The 19,394-nt window shown below is 34.5% G+C and overlaps 1 protein-coding gene across 1 annotated transcript; it reads left to right on the top strand.

Moving 5' to 3' along the window:
- The first annotated feature begins 180 nt into the window (after positions 1 to 180).
- LOC134249686 (RING-type E3 ubiquitin-protein ligase PPIL2-like) lies at positions 181 to 16,402 on the top strand. The gene is made up of 19 exons (XM_062732013.1): positions 181 to 268; positions 1,307 to 1,411; positions 1,535 to 1,597; positions 2,036 to 2,087; positions 2,199 to 2,250; positions 2,332 to 2,423; positions 2,701 to 2,790; positions 8,034 to 8,109; positions 8,258 to 8,358; positions 9,603 to 9,647; positions 9,763 to 9,838; positions 10,004 to 10,209; positions 12,413 to 12,446; positions 12,712 to 12,829; positions 14,223 to 14,279; positions 14,368 to 14,437; positions 14,819 to 14,881; positions 15,026 to 15,171; positions 16,124 to 16,402. The coding sequence occupies exons 1-19, from the start codon at positions 237 to 239 to the stop codon at positions 16,212 to 16,214; spliced, it is 1,569 nt and encodes a 522-aa protein (XP_062587997.1). The 5' UTR covers positions 181 to 236; the 3' UTR covers positions 16,215 to 16,402.
- Positions 16,403 to 19,394: the final 2,992 nt, after the last annotated feature.

Genomic DNA, 19,394 nt, shown 5'->3' with positions numbered 1-19,394 from the left:
AGGGGGAAACAAAGGGAAAATATCACAGTCTTTACAGAAGGTTTAAGAAAAAATTAATGTGATATCAATGAACTCAATTTTTATTATTATCAATATTTGGCGATATTTTTACAATCAATGTTTTTTTTAAATTACATATCGGATCGCAATAGTTCACAGTCATTAGTGAGGAGTTTTAATTTTAGTGAACGTTTTTCAATTTCCTGCAAAACAATCTACGAAATAAGAAAAAAAAAATGGGGAAGAAACAACACCAAAAAGACAAATTGTGAGTAAAACTGACGAGTTTGGCTTGCTTTCTTAGTAGAATACTCATTAAATGAGTAGATTTCAACTAATTTAAAAAAAAATAATCAAATTTGAAGGCTAAATTTATAATGACTGACTATCAAAAAAGTAGTCCCTTGTCTTTCTAATAAGTCAGTTTACAATTACATATTTGCGCTTTGACTCAATGCTTTAATCTTAAGCACTTTAATCTACAGTTAATCATTTTGTTGTAATACTGGTGAATAATGAAAAAAATTAAAATGACAACAAATGAGAATGAATGATGAAGTAGATTCTGAATCAGTTAATGATGTCCAGAAATGTAAAGTTTGACGTGTATTGAATATGTAAATCAAATATATATATGCTCTGACTCATTGATTGGGATTTAAGACTGCCGTTTATCTTATAAAGTTGCAACCTATGAAATATGTTGAATTAGATGTTACGAACAGACCTGTTTACTCTTACGATTTCGCCATATTTAATTTGTACGGATTTTTAGTTTAAAATAGGTCTCATGTTTTGCTATTACGAATATACGGAAATCGGAAATATTTGACGTTTGAAATTTAGCAGTTAATTTTTGTTATGATCGGTCTTAGTTTCAAGCTTGTTAATCGCTTAAAAGAGAAGGATTACAAACACATAAGTGATGTCGGGTTGCCAAAGCGCAGTGGTATATTATAAAATGACAAAGACCATGTTGTTAAGCCATGTTTATTTTTAAATCAGAAAAGCAGACATTGTCTATGAATATATGTAAAATCAATGGGAAGTGAAATCTTACTGGCAAAATGCCAAATCTAACGAACAATTCTAATAAAAAATACTGAGCAACAACGATTAGGTAAACAGGTCTGTACTAACATTGTTAGATCCACTCACACTCACACTAGTGTAGCAAGTGTGCGAGTGGATCTAACATTTAATTTTAATTAGATTGCTGAAGTTGTTATATTTTGTATAACATAAACATTGGATTAAATTGGTAATGTAACATTACCAAAATAGTGGAATTGATATTGTTTTGAAGATATCTCACAAACACAGAATGGAGGACAGAATTTGGAGGATACAAGGGAAAGTCAGCTACAGGAGAGAACTCAAAATTCAGGAGACTTCCATTCAGTTGCTGCAGGTAACTTCTTAAAAAATGAAATGATATTTATTAATATTTATATTGCAAATATTCAACAAAATTTCTAACAACTAAAAGCATTCTGGAACAATACAACATTAAAATTCTGTTCCTTTTTTATAGCCTCTCATTCCAGCCTTTTGAGAATCCTCTCTGCACCAAAGAGGGTGCTGTTTTTGACTTGATGTAAGTTTCTGTAAATGTTCATGATGTGTAAGCATTTATTGTATTTTGGCACACATTTTTCTTGGATCGTTCAGACTTTCTATCTTAGTGAGATTAAGAGTTTCAGAGGACCATCACACAAAAACCATTTAATACTTAAGTGAAGCTAGGAATTGTTATCATTTATTTAGATTGTTTGAGTTCAAGTATTCAAGTGAATATTTTAGAGACATTGTTTTTCCAGTACATATTAATAACAGTCACAAAATCTGCTTATTAATTATTGGTAGCATTTTAATACAAATTAGCATGTGAGATTATGGATGATGAGTAGGCAGTAAATGTATTTCATTAGAAATACATATAATTATTTTTACATCTGCTTTTTAGAATTATTCCTCTAAAAGAAGAATTAATGTACCAGTACAATATTTGAGTGTTCTTTTTTCTTATTTCTAGGAACATTGTACCATTTCTTAAGAAGTATGGTATAAACCCAGTTTCAGGAGAGGTAGATTTGTGCTATCTGCTTTGATTTTTAAAACAACTTAATTGACTTGTTGTGACATATTTAATCATACTGTGGGTGTTAATTTTGTTTGTATTGCACTTATTTTTATAGAAACTCAGTGCAAAAGAGTTGATCAAGTTAAATTTTCACAAGAATGGAGATGGTGAGTAAACTCTTCAATAACTAGTGATTGATGCTTCTTATTGTAAATCAGAATTACCAATTTATGATTTTTTGTCTGCAGGGAAATATCACTGTCCAGTCACATTCAAAGTATTCAATGAGAACACACACATTGTGGCCATCAAACAGACAGGAAATGTCTTCTGTATGGATGTGAGTCCTGTTTTTTACCTGTCTGACTTAATGTATTTTTCATGATTTTATGACCATCAGCAGCTGTTATGAAATTTGTATATAAAATTTATTTTAATTATTTTGTATTCCCAAATTTGATATATTTTGTACACAAATAAATGTAATAAATGTAATAATTTTATTTTGGGAACTACATATGTATTTAATTAGATTCAAATAATGATTTTGATATCAAGCAGATTTGATTAAAATATATCATTTGAAAACACTGATACACAGAGAATTGAAATTTCAGGCTGTGGAAAGACTGAACATAAAACCCAGTTTCTTCAAAGACCTACTGACAGATGAACCATTTACAAGAAAAGATATCATCACAATACAGGTATAAAGATATCATCACAATACAGGTATAGAGATATCATCACAATACAGGTATAAAGATATCATCACAATACAGGTATAAAGATATCATCACAATACAGGTATAAAGATATCATCACAATACAGGTATAAAGATATCATCACAATACAGGTATACAGATATCATCACAATACAGGTATAAAGATATCATCACAATACAGGTATAAAGATATCATCACAATACAGGTATAAAGATATCATCACAATACAGGTATAAAGATATCATTATAATACAGGTATAAAGATATCATCACAATACAGGTATAAAGATATCATCACAATACAGGTATAAAGATATCATCACAATACAGGTATAGAGATATCATCACAGTACAGGTATAAAGATATCATCACAATACAGGTATAAAGATATCATCACATCACAATACAGGTATAGAGATATCATCACAATACAGGTATAGAGATATCATCACAATACAGGTATAGAGATATCATCACAATACAGGTATAGAGATATCATCACAATACAGGTATACAGATATCATCACAATACAGGTATACAGATATCATCACAATACAGGTATAAAGATGTAAAACTGGGTTATAACGAAGTCACTGGTACCTATGGAATTACTTTTCCATATCCGTAATTTGTTATTTTCATATAAGGAATTCGTTAAAGAACTTTATTCGGTATTAACCAATATTTGCCCCCCAAATCAAACTTTGATGGATATATATTTAATTAAGTTCTTAAACAGGGGAGTACTGACTTCAAAGCACTGAATATTTTCATAAGTAATGACGCCATATGTACGTAATGACGTCACAAACATGACGTAAATATCCATTTTTGTATGAATTTTACAGAAAAATGTACATATTTGGTCGATATTTTGAGTAAAAGTCACCGAGCGCATGTGTGTTCAGGATCAATATTTTGATATAATGTGTAGAATGATAATATCAATGAAATATGTCAATATTGTTCCTGAACAAACTTGCACTTTATAAATTTTAATGCTAAAATTGTTGAAATTTTGTCTATTTTGTCCTCTTTCTGAAAAAGGATATAAAATCGGACTAGTTTGTGACGTCATAAAAACAAAAATTGTGAATACAGGGCTTTGACACTATAATATTTTCTGTTAATTTATATTTCTCATACAATTTATTGAATTCAGCACATTTCAGGAAGTTTTCAAAATTTGACTTTTGTGGGGGCAAATATATGCAATATACCGCATATAGTTCTTTATAAAGCTGGGGATCCAAGATAACTTTACTATATCTGTGAATTTGCAATATCTGTGTTCGTACTAAACAAGTTTTACTACATAATGTTGATTGATAATAATGACTGATAACCAGAGTAGTAAGCACAGTCTACAGAGGCAATTCATCGCAGGAAATCTGTTTTACAATTTACAAGTATACATTTTTATATTGCAGTCGTTTTGCATTTCATCAAATTCTTGTCTCATACTTGTATACTGTAGGTTTTACAGTTACCACTAAATGTTAATGTGCACATATTTCATACTGGGTCAGCTGACATGAGTGGTATTAAATATCCAATTTCTCAAAAAAGCATTGAATTATTAGTATCATGGGCATATCAAAATAACCTGCTTACTTTGTAGATTCTACACACACCAAAATTATATTTATGAAATGCTGAAACCAAAAAATATATCATTTGTTTTGTTGAAAATGCAGTGCTTTTTTCACGTTTATATGTTACAATCAAGTGGCTGTCAGACTGCACTACTGCATTGGATGTTGGAATTGGATTTAATACAGATTTTTTTTCTGATTAGAATAGAAAAATATATGGATTTACACTCTGAGTAGTGTTTTTTAAAAAAGAATTATTAAAAAACGCATTTGAACGAAAATAAAATAAATCAAGCGTTCATAACTTACAGTGTCCACACTGAACGCAATAAAAAAAGGAGTTGTTAGAAAACATCAAATGCATTTGAATGCACATTGAATGGAAAATAAATCAGTTTGATTCGTATTTTAAAGACAAACAAATTATCGCTGCAATAAAACTATGTGTAGTATTTAAAAGTGAAATTAATCACAGCCTCTAAGTCGCGCGTCCACTTGTTATGAACGCTAAACATATAGCTAGAGAACGAATACTTTGAGTACACGACTGAAAAACGTGTTCTAGATTGAACTCATGTGTACACAAAGTCCGGTGACGTAGATCGCAAATATGTGTACACAACCATGTGTTCAATGACGCTTACTAAATAGCAGTGTCCATAACTGTCAAAGCTTGTTATGAACGGAAGCTAAGGTGAGAATTTTCTTTTTATGGTGTTAAAGGGCATTTATGGTTTGAAATAAGTGAAATGGCATAAACTTTATTGTAGTATGAACATTTATTCATCGATATAAGGAAGCGATATGGGTGTTTGAGAAAATTAAAGCTAGAAATACTCTTGAAACGAAACGACAAAAGCCATGCAGCATGTGTCCTTTTTATGAACGACAGTGTAATTTTACTGTACGGAACATAATAACAGTTTCGGCATGCTTAGACTAAAGAAATAAATGAAATTTGTATCTAACACAAGAACAAATGCTGATCTCAGTGCAAGTCAGAACACAAAAAATGGTTTTAGACTTTTAACTTTTGTTCATAACAGAGACGGCTCCAACTTGTTTTTGACATGCATCTAACGTTATGAACGAATAAAGAAGGCCAAATTTTCTGCTTTAATATTTGACCAGTGATACACACAGAAAATAAAACTAATTAAAATCTCTAAGACAATCAATTTGAGAGAATTTTGCTTTATTTAAGTATCACAAGGTGTGGGAATTTTAAAAAAAGGTATTGTTCATAACAAGACCCTGTAATGGATGTGCAGTTTCCAGAGTCCAAATTATGAACAGAAAACCATTTGAATAGTTTGATTCGGAATTATTATTCTGTAAATTTGCAATTTCATTTTGAAAAAAAATAGATTAATATTTTATAATAAAATGTTTATATGCAGTAACAAGCATGAAATTTAATGATTAAACAAATCTGCAATTGTTCATCATACGGACACAAATTGTATAATTTTTTTTGTAGTCTGTTGTTATGAACATCTATATAAGACTTTTAAAAGATATATTTTAAAGATTTATTAAAATAACTGAAGAATTTTACTTGACTGGAAGGTTTAAGTTAAAATGAGGTTTTAATAATATTGTTGTAGCATGGGGTGAAAAAATATATCAGGAACTTGGTTTGTTCATAACATGGACACTTGTGACACAACAAGAAATAGTTTTCATGCTTCATTATCACAAGGCTTAATTACATCTTTGTCTTACTATGTCATGTGTTATTTTTCAGATGATGGAGTCTGTAGGAAAAAGAAAGTGTCAGAGTCAGAAAAAGAGTCGGCCAGAAGAGGTACAGAGAGAGACTGAAAATGCAGGGAAAGGCAGATAATGAGTGGAAACCTGAAGACCCCGTAACACTTGTGAGGAACAGCACAAAAAGTGGAGGGAACATAAAAGAATATGAACCACAAGTGGCACTGAGTGGAGAGCCCAAGACCAAAGAGGGCCCAGCCATTATAAGTCAGCCTGAGAAACCACAAGTCGCACTTAGTGGAGAGCCTCAGACCATAGAGGGCCAAGTCATTATAAGAGCTCCAGACCAAAGAGGGCCCAGCCATTATAAATCAACCTGAGAAACCACAAGTCGCACTTAGTGGAGAGCCTCAGACCATAGAGGGCCCAGCCATTTGAAGAGCCCCATACCAGAGAAGGCCAAGCCATTATAAGAGCTCCAGACCAAAGAGGGCCCAGCCATTATAAATCAACCTGAGGAACCACAAGTCGCAGTTAGTGGAGAGCCCCAGACCATAGAGGGCCCAGCCATTATAAGTCAACCTGAGGAACCACAAGTCGCACTTATTGGAGAGCCTCAGACCGTAGAGGGCCCAGCCATTTGAAGAGCCCCATACCATAGAGGGCCAAGCCATTATAAGAGCTCCAGACCAAAGAGGGCCCAGCCATTATAAGTCAACCTGAGGAACCACAAGTCGCACTTAGTGGAGAGCCTCAGACCATAGAGGGCCCAGCCATTTGAAGAGCCCCATACCATAGAGGGCCAAGCCATTATAAGAGCTCCAGACCAAAGAGGGCCCAGCCATTATAAGTCAACCTGAGGAACCACAAGTCACACTGAGTGGAGAGCCCCAGACCATAGAGGGCCTAGCCATTTGAAGAGCCACATACCATAGAGGGCCCAGCCAACAAATTTCAATTGGTTTGATCAAAACTGTATATACAGTTACTTTTTTTTTATTTCTTTTCAGATTTGTAATTTGGAAGAAGAATATTTTTGAAATGTAATAAATTTATATTAAAACAGTTATTGAAAATAATTTGTCTGGTGCTTTTGTATCATTGGCATCCCAGGATAACTTTCAAGTCATTCACATACATGGTTGTTGGTCACACACGATATTGCTCTGGAATCTCCTCTGCAGGCTTGGTGATACTATTTCCAACTAATAGCTAATATGCATGAAATATATTACCAGAATTACTGCGGATTGGAATATATGTTATAACAAGTAACATGCAACAGAGGGTGGTTGAGTTAAAATGTGAATAAAGGAAACATCACTACCACTCCGGCCTTCAAGTGTCTTGGTTATGAACAATAAAATGAGGAAATTTTTTTGCAATAAAATTTTCATTAACCAGTAAAAAGCTTAAAACATTACAATAAAATACATGGATGACAACACAGTATGTAAGGATGTGCATGTTCAGCAGGAGACTTTAAGGAAATTTATTCACTGTAAAGTTCTTATACCGATAATGTTGTTCATAACGGTGTCTAAAGTAAATCATTTCAGAATTGTTACAATAGGGAGTTGAAATTTGAATAATTAGTTTGTAAACTGTTACATATTACATAAAGGAGAAGAAAATGAATCTTTAACATTGAATAACAATTTTGTTCATTCATTATCACAAACTGAAAGACACTTGTTATGAACACAAGAAAACGTGAAGTTGCATTTTCAACCCTTTGTCAAACAAAAACTATGAATACTCTAGGTCTGATTTTCAAGATTTTAAAAGTTAGATGTCAGAACAACAGAAATATACCCCAAAGTTTCTGATTATACAACTTTTATTTTTGAACATATTTGTAACATTCATGGGACCAGTATCAGATATGTGCACTAATACCAGTACATATTTTTCAGGACCCAACAAATGTGGACAAATTTAATTTAAATACCTTCTACCATGTAAGGAAGAAATTGAAGTATGGAGATGAAGGTAATTTTGATCTTAAAATATGTATGTTAATATTTAGGATTTTTGTCAAAAATAAATCTAGGGAACAGAATTTTCATGTTTTACATGTAAAAACAAGTCAGGTATATTTAAGGTTTATATGGTCAAAAGATGTACGATTTATTTGTAGATGATGAAGCGGCTCGGAAAAATCCCATGTATCATCTGAAGTCTGTGAATGCTGAAACCCGGGACGTCCTGTCAGAGCTAGAGAGGGACTATAAACCAGCGGTAAGGCTCAGACAATAATTAATAAACAAGCTGAATCAGTTTATCTTTTACAATTTGAAATAAAAGATTAATCCATAAATAATTGTTTTCATCATTGTACATACATGTACTGGAGGTAAAAACCTTCTTATACGAGGGTTGTCCCAAAATTCCGTAGACAAGAGTTGTTTTGTAGGAACCCTATGTCATACATTAATGAAACTTCGTATATAGATTAAACCAACACTATCTAATAAATTTATGGACAAATATGAAGTAACTACACAAATTACTCCAATTTAAAAGACACATTTCATTGTCTGGTGTAGGAAGGTGGCGCAATACCCAAATGTTGCAATTAAAATTTGGTATATTATATTTAAAATCCTATGGAAAAGTAATTACTACCACGTATTTTTTTAATGGAAATGAAAATTCTTAAAATTGTTTAATTAACTATATTAATTCTCAAATTTTGGTGTTTATGCTTTGATAAATATGAATTTTATAACGTTTTATATACATGGGGTTGAAATCCGAATTTTTGAAAAATGGCGGCTGCGTTGGCCCAGGCGGCGCACTGGACTATGATCATGTATTTTGATCCTGAATTCACTCTTACAGAAATTTACCAGTCATATATGTTTGGTAGATTAGGAAACTTCTTCTCATCCTTAGTATTTAAAATGACTAAAACGGTTTCTCTATGTATATGTGAATAACAGTAACTAAAATAAAAGACAGGGCTAAGAAATAGGCAAGAGTTCTATTGTGCAACTCCGTTAGAGAAAACAGACGCAAAGACTGTAGAAATATAACGTTTTCAAATTATTATAATTACATACCTGTACATGCATATACTTTGTTTACATATTTTAATAATTGATCATATCATAGTAATTATTAAGATATTTTACATTTATAACTATAACCGTTTCGTTTAATCTAAGAATTTGATTCTGGTAATTGAAATTTTTTTTCCAAAAATTTGAACTGTTGACATTTGTATTTTTTGACGTTGCAGATTGTTCCGGGTGTCAGAGAACGATATCACTTTAAATGTTATTACTCGAAAAGTTTCCAAGTAAACATGATAAAACTTCGTAATTTATCTGCCAAGAACACGCTTTATCCATCCTGAAAATTTTATAAAGATACATTAATTTCTTTAAAAGATATGCGCTCAATCTACGAAATTTTGGGACAACCCTCGTACATGTATTAAAAAAAATCTTTCTTTTTTAATATTCTTTTTTTCCATATAGGAAAAGAAAGAGGAAGAAAAGAAGAAGGCTGACTTTTTGAATGCTGTATGTTTTAATTACATTTAATTTTTACAATTAAGCTTAAGTAATTTTGCCGTTTACCTGTTCAAAACAGGCCTGTAACTATGGTTACCGTAGTACATGTAATTCTACGTTACAGGCCCATTATTCTACAGGACGGGTGGCTGCCTCGTTCACATCAACAGCCATGGACCCCACAACTCAACATGAAGCAGGTACTAATCAGGAGTCTTCACTAGTATTAATCAGTGTTCAGTTTTCAATGGTTTTTCTTTTCAAATTAGTTTTTCTTAAAAGCTAAGGATGTTTTTTCTTACTTTGTACCAAGTTATGTTAAACAAAATTATACAATCATTAGAATTCTAAATGTATCTTTACAGCCATCATTGATGAGGATGTGTTGAGGTATGAGATCGTAAAGAAGAATGGGAAAAAGGGCTATGTGTCCCTGATTACTAACTATGGTCTTCTGAACCTGGAACTTCACTGTGAGATGGTGCCCAAAACCTGTGAAAATTTCATTAAGCTCTGTCAGAGGGGTTACTATAGAGACACAAAATTTCATCGACTGATTCGTAACTTTGTGGTAAGGAATAACATTGTATTTTATTAGGTCACTAAACTCAGGTGACCTATTGCTATCTGTTTTTGTCCGTCTTCGTTCGTCTTGCGTTAACATTTGAACATTTTCAGCTTCTTCTCTGCAACCACTGAACCAATTTCAACCAAATTTGGCACAAAGCATCTATGGGTGAAGGGGAACAAAAATTGTGAATTTCATGATCCCTGCCCCTGGGGCCTGAGGGGTGGGGCCAAAACCACTAAAATTAATGCAATCTTTAAAAATCTTCTTCTTTACTCCTGGACATCAAGCAGTCAAACTGTTTGCATGATTGTAATCAGCAATGGGTCCTCTACCAAAATTGTGAAATTCATGGCCCTGGGGTCAGGGGTTCTAGTGCTAGGGCGGGGCTAAATAAGTAGGTAGTGAAAATGCATTATTTCTTTGAAAATCTTCTTCTCTGCTCCTGGGTATTAAATAAACCAACTAAGTACATAGTTATGATGAGCAAGAGTGCCTCTACCAAAATTGTGAATTTTATGGCCCCAGGGTCAGGGGTTCTGGTGTTAGGGCGGGGCTCTATTGATTATATAATGAAAATACATGAATTCTTTGAAAATCTTCTTCTCTGCTCCTGGGTATTAAATAAACTAACTAAGTACATAGTTTATGATAAGCAAGAGTGCCTCTACCAAAATTGTGAATTTTATGGCCCCAGGGTCAGGGGTTCTTGTTTTAGGGTGGGACTCTAATGATTATATAGTGAAATACATGAATTCTTTGAACACCTTATCCTTTGCTCCTGGTTAATATGCTAATGATCTAATTACATATTTAAGGCCAGGATTTATTTTATTTTCAGTTTTACAAACCCTCCGCTCAAGGTTTTGAATTTTCAGAAAAAAATAAAACAATTTGTTTTCTTTCCGATGTCAAATTTGAGTCGGGATCGAGATTTCAAATTTACGAACTCGCACTTCCGGTTTTACGATGAAACGGCGGGTAAATAAAGCTAGATCTGAGAAGATAGCTTGGTTTAGTGTAAAATTCATCGATAAGAGTGTCATTCAAAACGTTTCACCCGTTCAAAGGACAAATAAAATGCTGACGACTTTGTTGCACAATGACATGCTGGTGAGATAATTATGTATTCGCTTCAAAATTAACTGTAAATTATTTTCCACCCCCAGGTTTTAAACTTCCCGTGGTAGCTATTGCATATTGCCAGGGACATTGTTTAGGTCTCTGTTATAGCTTACAGTCTAAGCATCATTCTTCAGAAAAGGGTTGCTTATGCATCAGATGTAATGAATAAAACTATGGGAGAAGTGAAGTCCATTTGAGGAAGAAATAAACAATAACCTGAAGGAATAAAAAAAAAAATTCAACTATTAAAAGGCAAGAATATACAAATATATACAGGCATGTAGTATCATTTGTATCAGCCAGAAAAATTATTTTACACTTAATTGAAAAAATGTTGACCCTACTCCCCAATATTCCCTGTATGTTTTATGATAGGAATTATAATTTTAGGCATCAAGTAAATTTTAGAACAATGTCTACACATTCACCTAACACATATTAAAAAAATGAAGATATATTGAAAGACTTTTAAAGAATTGATTTTTTAAAGTATATTTTGATCAACATCACAAAATTTATACAACTGGCCCAAACTGGCAGATGATGAAATAAGCAATTACATGTTCTACTTTCCTATTTGTAAGCATTATGTGTCCAGTGGCAAGGAGCCTATTAGGATAGCATAAAAAAAGAATGTACAAATGTTAATAATTGATTTATCAAAAAAAATTTTTATTTCCTTCTCCTTCGGGACTTTTTTATTCTCATGTTCATAACTAAACCTAAACATAAAAAAAATGCTGGCCTTATAATGAAGAAAGGGGCCTCTTTCAAAATAGATAATTTCAGGGCTGCTGGGTCAGGGGTACCAGGGGGGTACTTTGACTAAAAATAAATTAATGCTTTGAAATCTGCCCTTTGATAAGCAATGGTGCCTCTTTCAAAATTTGTGAATTTCATGGCTTTTGGCTTAAAACACGAATCAAATACAATCGCTGGAAAGTTGTGACATGATACTCAGGTGACCTATAAGGCCCGTGGGCCTCTTGTTCCATTTTCCTCTTTTATTTGTAATAAATGCTTGTAATTTTGTGCGGTTATCATTTCTTATAACACTGATTTATGTGTTTTCTATTTATAGCTCCAGGGTGGGGATCCAACAGGCACGGGAACAGGTAAATATAACAGAACTATAATTGTCCTTACTGGACTAATAATAGAATTTTACTTTTCAAAATCAGTGGTTTTAGAAATATTCTCTGGACAAAAAATGTATGCACAGATACATGCACATGCAGATGGACATGGCATTTCCTGTACAAGTATATCCCCTTTAACTTTTTATGGGGTTTTCAAAACCAAGAATTTCTGGTTTCAGTAAGTTTTCCACAATTTGTATGTTGGTAAGTCCTGAAAAGATTTTGACTTTTTTTTTAATAGGTGGTGAATCAGCATGGGGAGGAGCCTTTAATGATGAAATCAAACCCAACCTATCTCACACTGGCCGCGGTATACTGAGTATGGCCAACTCAGGGCCAAATACTAACAAGTCACAGTTGTAAGTTAACTCAAGTCAAACCCAACTTGTCTCACACTGGCCATGGTATACTGAGTATGGCCAACTCAGGACCAAATACCAACAAGTCACAGTTGTAAGTTAACTCAAGTCCAACCTATCTCACACTGACCATGGTATACTGAGCATGGCCAACTCAGGACCAAATACCATCAAGTCACAGTTGTAAGTTAACTCAAGTCAAACCCAACCTGTCTCACACTGGTCATGGTATACTGAGTATGGCCAACTCAGGACCAAATACTAACAAGTCACAGTTGTAAGTTAACTCAAGTCAAACCCAACCTGTCTCACACTGGCCATGGTATACTGAGTATGGCCAACTCAGGACCAAATACTAACAAGTCACAGTTGTAAGATAATTCAAGTCAAACCCAACCTGTCTCACACTGGCCATGGTATACTGAGTATGGCCAACTCAGGACCAAATACCAACAAGTCACAGTTGTAAGTTAACTCAAGTGAAACCCAACCTATCTCACACTGACCATGGTATACTGAGTATGGCCAACTCAGGACCAAATACCAACAAGTCACAGTTGTAAGTTAACTCAAGTCAAACCCAACCTATCTCACACTGGCCATGGTATACTGAGTATGGCCAACTCAGGACCAAATACCAACAAGTCACAGTTGTAAGTTAACTCAAGTGAAACCCAACCTATCTCACACTGACCATGGTATACTGAGTATGGCCAACTCAGGACCAAATACCAACAAGTCACAGTTGTAAGTTAACTCAAGTCAAACCCAACCTTTCTCACACTGACCATGGTATTCTGAGTATGGCCAACTCAGGACCAAATACCAACAAGTCACAGTTGTAAGTTAACTCAAGTCAAACCCAACCTGTCTCACACTAGTCGTGGTATACTGAGTATGGCCAACTCAGGACCAAATACCAACAAGTCACAGTTGTAAGTCAAGTCAAACCCAACCTATCTCACACTGACCATGGTATACTGAGCATGGCCAACTCAGGGCCAAATACCAACAAGTCACAGTTGTAAGTTAACTCAAGTCAAACTAAACACACCATATCTCACACAGGCCATGGTATACTGAGCATGGCCAACTCAGGGCAAAAATACCAACAAGTCACAGTTGTAAGTTAACTCAAGTCAAACCAATAACACCATTTCTCACACTGGCCGGGATATACTGAACATGGCCAATTCAGGGCCAGATAACAGTTGTAAGTCAAGTCATATTAAAATTCAACCTATTTCAGTTTTCACACTAGCATAGGCATACTTAGCATGATTAGACCAAAGTGAGTAAAAAAAAAATAAAGGAAACCATCAGAAAATGTCAATAAAACAGCAATAATTTATAATTTTAGAACAAAAATTAAAGTGCTCTTACTTTTTTTTAGCTTCATCACATTTAGATCAGCAAAACATCTTGATGGGAAGCATGCAATATTTGGAAGGTATGAAAAAAACCCATTATATAACAACTATATTAAAACATTTTGAAAATTGATTTTGATAATAAAAGATTCATTTTATTTATGTCAGAGTTGTTGGTGGTCTGGATACGTTGGACAAAGTGGAGAGGATTGAAGTGGATAAGAAAGACAGACCAAAGGTAAACAATCACCTGTAATCAAGGTACAACAAAGGTAAACAATCACATGTCATCAAGGTACAACAAAGGTAAACAATCACCTGTAATCAAGGTACATCAAAGGTAAACAATCACCTGTCATCAAGGTACAACAAAGGTAAAAATCACCTGTCATCAAGGTACAACAAAGGTAAACAATCACCTGTAATCAAGATACAGCAAAGGTCAACAATCACCTATAATCAAGGTACAGCAAAGGTAAACAATCACCTGTAATCAAGGTACAGTAAAGGTTAATAATCACCTGTAATCAAGGTACAGCAAAGGTAAACAATCAGTATATAACAAAGACAGACAATCAGTGTACTGTGAAGATAAACACATACATTTGTTTCATTGTAGAAGGACATTGTGATTGAGGACTGTCGTGTTTTTGTCAATCCATACGAGGAGGCAGATGAAGAGGTAAAGTCTTCTGAATTTACCTCTTGAGGAGTTTTAACAAGTGTTCAAATTTAATTTTGTGTTAATATGAAGTCCATTTTGTATAAATTCCCATCACTATGGTGTAAAAGGTATGAGGATACTCAAGTTTTAAACTTTTGTCAGTTGGCATCAAAGAGGGAAGAACTGATACAAAAACAAGAAGAGGAAGTGGCAGCAAAGAGGAAGTATGTGTACAAGAAAGAACCGGAGGAGGACACCCTTAAAACATACAAAAAAGGAGTCGGGAAGTACATCAATCCTACAGCACTGTAAGATTCCTACCTGTGGAAGATCTGAACAAAATAATTTTTGTTGATGAAATTTTTGATAGGAATTTTTTTGGTTCTTAACATATGCAGTCTATAGGTATGTAACGGGAGAGGAGAAAATGCAGCGGACCAGACCGGGATTCGAACCCGGGCCCCCTGAAACTCCGGTCAGGTGCTCTACCAACTGAGCTATCTGGCCACCGGCGATCGAATCCGGCTGACCGCCACACTCCTCCCTCCTTAAAGGTCTTTGGCCCTCCAAAGACCCCAACCCCCAGGCTCATCCCTGGCAGGTCTTTCACCTGTCAATTCCAGGGCATGGCACGGCACCAAATGTAATGGGAGAGGAGAAAATGCAGCAGACCAGACCGGGATTCGAACACGGGTGGCCAGATAGCTCAGTTGGTAGAGCACCTGACAGGAGTTTCAGGGGGCCCGGGTTCGAATCCCGGTCTGGTCCGCTGCATTTTCTCCTCTCCCGTTACATTTGGTGCCGTGCCATGCCCTGGAATTGACAGGTGAAAGACCTGCCAGGGATGAGTCTGGGTTGGGGTCTTTGGAGGGCCAAAGACCTTTAAGGAGGGAGGAATGTGGCGGTCAGCCGGGTTCGATCACCGGTGGCCAGATAGCTCAGTTGGTAGAGCACCTGACCGGAGTTTCAGGGGGCCCGGGTTCGAATCCCGGTCTGGTCCGCTGCATTTTCTCCTCTCCCGTTACAGGTAGAATTGTCTTATTTTATATTTAATTTTTTGTGAAGAAGAAAAAAAAATTCAATATCCATGTACAGTGTATAATTCTTACTGAAAAGTTAAATAGCAAAAGAATCATTTTGTTCACATGCATGTTTACACAACTTAACAAATAGTCCAACAAATGATTTGTAATTAATCAAACAGACAAATGGAAAGTCAATATCATCATATAGTATTACAATGTTGTTTTTTTTTTTCAGGAAGCGGTCAGCTGAGGACACACCTCCCCCCACAGTCAAAAAGAAAGCCAAACCGGAGGGGGCCAAGTTTGGTGACTTCAGCTCGTGGTAGACAACAGGAAACCCTGTGTACCGGGGTATTTGAAATTGACATTCAAAAGGCAATGCAAAAATTTATCTCATTTCCGAAGAAAATTGTATGATAGCAGATATCTCCATTTTGTTGAATACTGTTTTTTTTTCATATTGTACATGGTTATTTACAATGTGTGAGTACATTAAATAAATGTGATATGTCTATTATTGTGCTTTGGATATTGATTATTTGCTTAAGGTATTTGCTAAATACATGTACATTGTAGTTATACATGTACTTGATCATTTTGAAAAGTGGGTATCTCTTCCCCTCTAATTCCTTCAAAATTAACCTGTGAAATATCTGTAACTCAAGGCAAAAAATATATCTAAGTTTATGGGCAACAACACACTGCACCTTTATCTAATGTAGAGTAAGGGTTAGTGGAATATCATTAGACAATTCCTTATCTGAAAAACTAAATGAGAGGTACATTACACTCTTGATAAATTCACAAAGCCATTAAGCAAAATTTTCCCATATGAGTTTGACCTTAACATTAATTAGTTCCTAATGTTTTTAGCTCACCTGAGCCGAAAGCTCAAGTGAGCTTTTCTGATCACATTTTGTCTGGCGTCCATCTATCTGTCCGTCTGTCTGTAAACTTTTCACATTTTCGACTTCTTCTCAAGAACCACTGGGCCAATTTCAACCAAACTTGCCACAAAGCATCCTTAGGTGAGGGGGATTCAAGTTTGTTCAAATGAAGGGCCACGCCCTTATTCAAGGGGAGATAATTGGGAATTAATGAAAATTTGATGGTATGTTTTAAAAATCTTCTTCTCAAGAACCACTGTGCCAGGAAAGATGAAACTTATGGGGAAACATCCTCAGGTAGTGTAGATTCAAATTTGTTCAAATCATGACCCCCGGGGGTAGGGCGGGGCCAAAATGGCCGACCAAAGTTTTACATAGAAATATATAGGAAAATTCTTTAAAAATCTTCTTCTCAAGAATGCCAAAGCCACAATTGATCATATTTATATGGAAGCATCCTCAGGTAGTGTAGATTCAAGTTTATACAAATCATGACCCCCGGGGGTAGGGCGGGGCTACAATGGCCGACCAAAGTTTTACATAGGCATATATCGGAAAATTCTTTAAAAATTTTCTTCTCAAGAATAACAAAGCCATAATTGATCATATTTATATGGATGCATCCTCAGGTAGTATACATTCAAGTTTGTTCAAATCATGACCCCCGGGGGTAGTGCAGGGCCAAAATGGCTGATCAAAGTTTTACATAGAAATATATAGGAAAATTCTTTAAAAATCTTCTCAAGAATAACAAAACCATAACTGATCATATTTATATGGAAGCATCCTCAGGTAGTGTAGATTCAAGTTTGTTCAAAACATGACCCCTGGGGTACGGTGGAGCCACAATTGCCAATCAAAGTTTTACATAGACATATACAGGAAAATTCTTTAAAAAGCATCTTCTCAAGAATAGCAAAGCCATGATTGGTCATGGGACTACTTTTGGATTTAAACTTTTCAATAATAAACCAATTTTTACTTTTTCTTAGCCACAGTGCTCAGGTGAGCGATGTGGCCCATGGGCCTCTTGTATTTTTTTTTATTGTTATCCATCTTGAGTTGAAGCTAACAGTTTGTCTTATAATTTCCTGCTTTCATTGCATGTTTCTGTCACTGACCTTGAATACGCTGCCCAAGGTCATGCCATCAGGATATTATCATTAATCTCCATGTGGGTTACAAGCTGAGCTTCTCTCCAATGTACTAGTAATGGTTAACGTTGTGGAAGAAATTATACCTCTTTTAAATTAAAAGATTAGAATAACTAGTCCTCTTCTGGCAAGAATAATCTGGTTCCTGTTAAAATTGAAAATGCCACAATCCTGTCAAATATCACTTATGTAGAAAAAAGCGCAAACTTATCATCAAAATACACTCACACAACTCAATATCTGCAAGCACTTACAAAAATTTACAAAAACAACAGAAAAATTGGAAATATTGCTATTTCATCAAAACTCATTGAATCAGAAAAAAAATACCTAGTGGGGCAGATTGACAAACCATGGGACACAGAGGAAACCTATAGATCAACTGGTAGGAGTTTATTTATTGGACTGATTTATCAACTTTTCATTATCAAATATCAAGTAACTTTAACATATATGTATCATAACGAGTCAACACTTAAATGAAAATATGTAATCCATGGGAAAGGGCAAGTATCAATATTTCAATCAAGGCCTCCTGGAATGATATCCAAGAAATGACTTTGACGTCTCATTGCGAAGTGACCTTGACCTTTGAGAAAGACCTGTAGTCAGAATAATACCTATAGCTAAGTATACGTTAGTAACCTATTCCAAAGTACTATGAGACCTGGTAGCGGGCAAAGATTGAAAACACTCCTTAAACAAATATAGCATAGACAGCATTTCCGTCAGATACACAATTATTTTTAGAAAACTGCGTTTATCCACGAGGAAGACTGCCTTGAAAATTATCACGGACCAAGATGCCATTTTTTTTCTAAGTCATCCATTAATTTGCACCAATTTTGAAATAATATTGAATGTTAGCAGCTGACTGAATGTTTGATATCGATTGTTAATTCTGCTGAAATCTGAATTCATTATGGTAATTGTTAAATCACTTAGATTGTTATTAAAGAATTCTCTGCAAACATAAATCCAAATAAAGATGTGGATATATTGATGTAACCTTCATAGAACAATATATCTAATAGGTACTAAAGATGTTTACAGTTTAAAAAGTGGTAATTTTACCTTTATAATGTAAACATTGAACATCCAATCGAAGGTTTTCTGGTCACAATTTATAAGTCTATTTAATCTATCAAATGTCAACATCTAAAATCCTGAAAAGGTTATACAACCCAGGATAAATTTAGAACACAACGCTTTTGTGTTTTAATTTTTATTTTAATGTTTTGTCATCCCCTGAATCATAGTTACACACACACACACACAATTAATGTCTACATCAGTCACATCCAAACATTTAAAAGTTTAAATTGTACAGGTTTTAGAGAGAAACACATCCTGAACAAAAAAAAAAAAATGCCTATAACAAAGGCTTTCTTACGAGATCAATGCTTCTTAAATTGACGCTTACATCAATAATTTAAACACAAGGTACACTTTATTGAAAAAAAAA

This window comes from Saccostrea cucullata, unplaced genomic scaffold (genome assembly GCF_032062105.1).
Source record: "Saccostrea cucullata isolate Sc308-1 unplaced genomic scaffold, CSIRO_AGI_Scuc_v1 ctg305, whole genome shotgun sequence".
Lineage (NCBI taxonomy): Eukaryota > Metazoa > Mollusca > Bivalvia > Ostreida > Ostreidae > Saccostrea > Saccostrea cuccullata.
The sequence above is the reverse complement of the archived record's forward strand: the minus strand, read 5'-3'. Positions and strand labels throughout refer to the sequence as shown.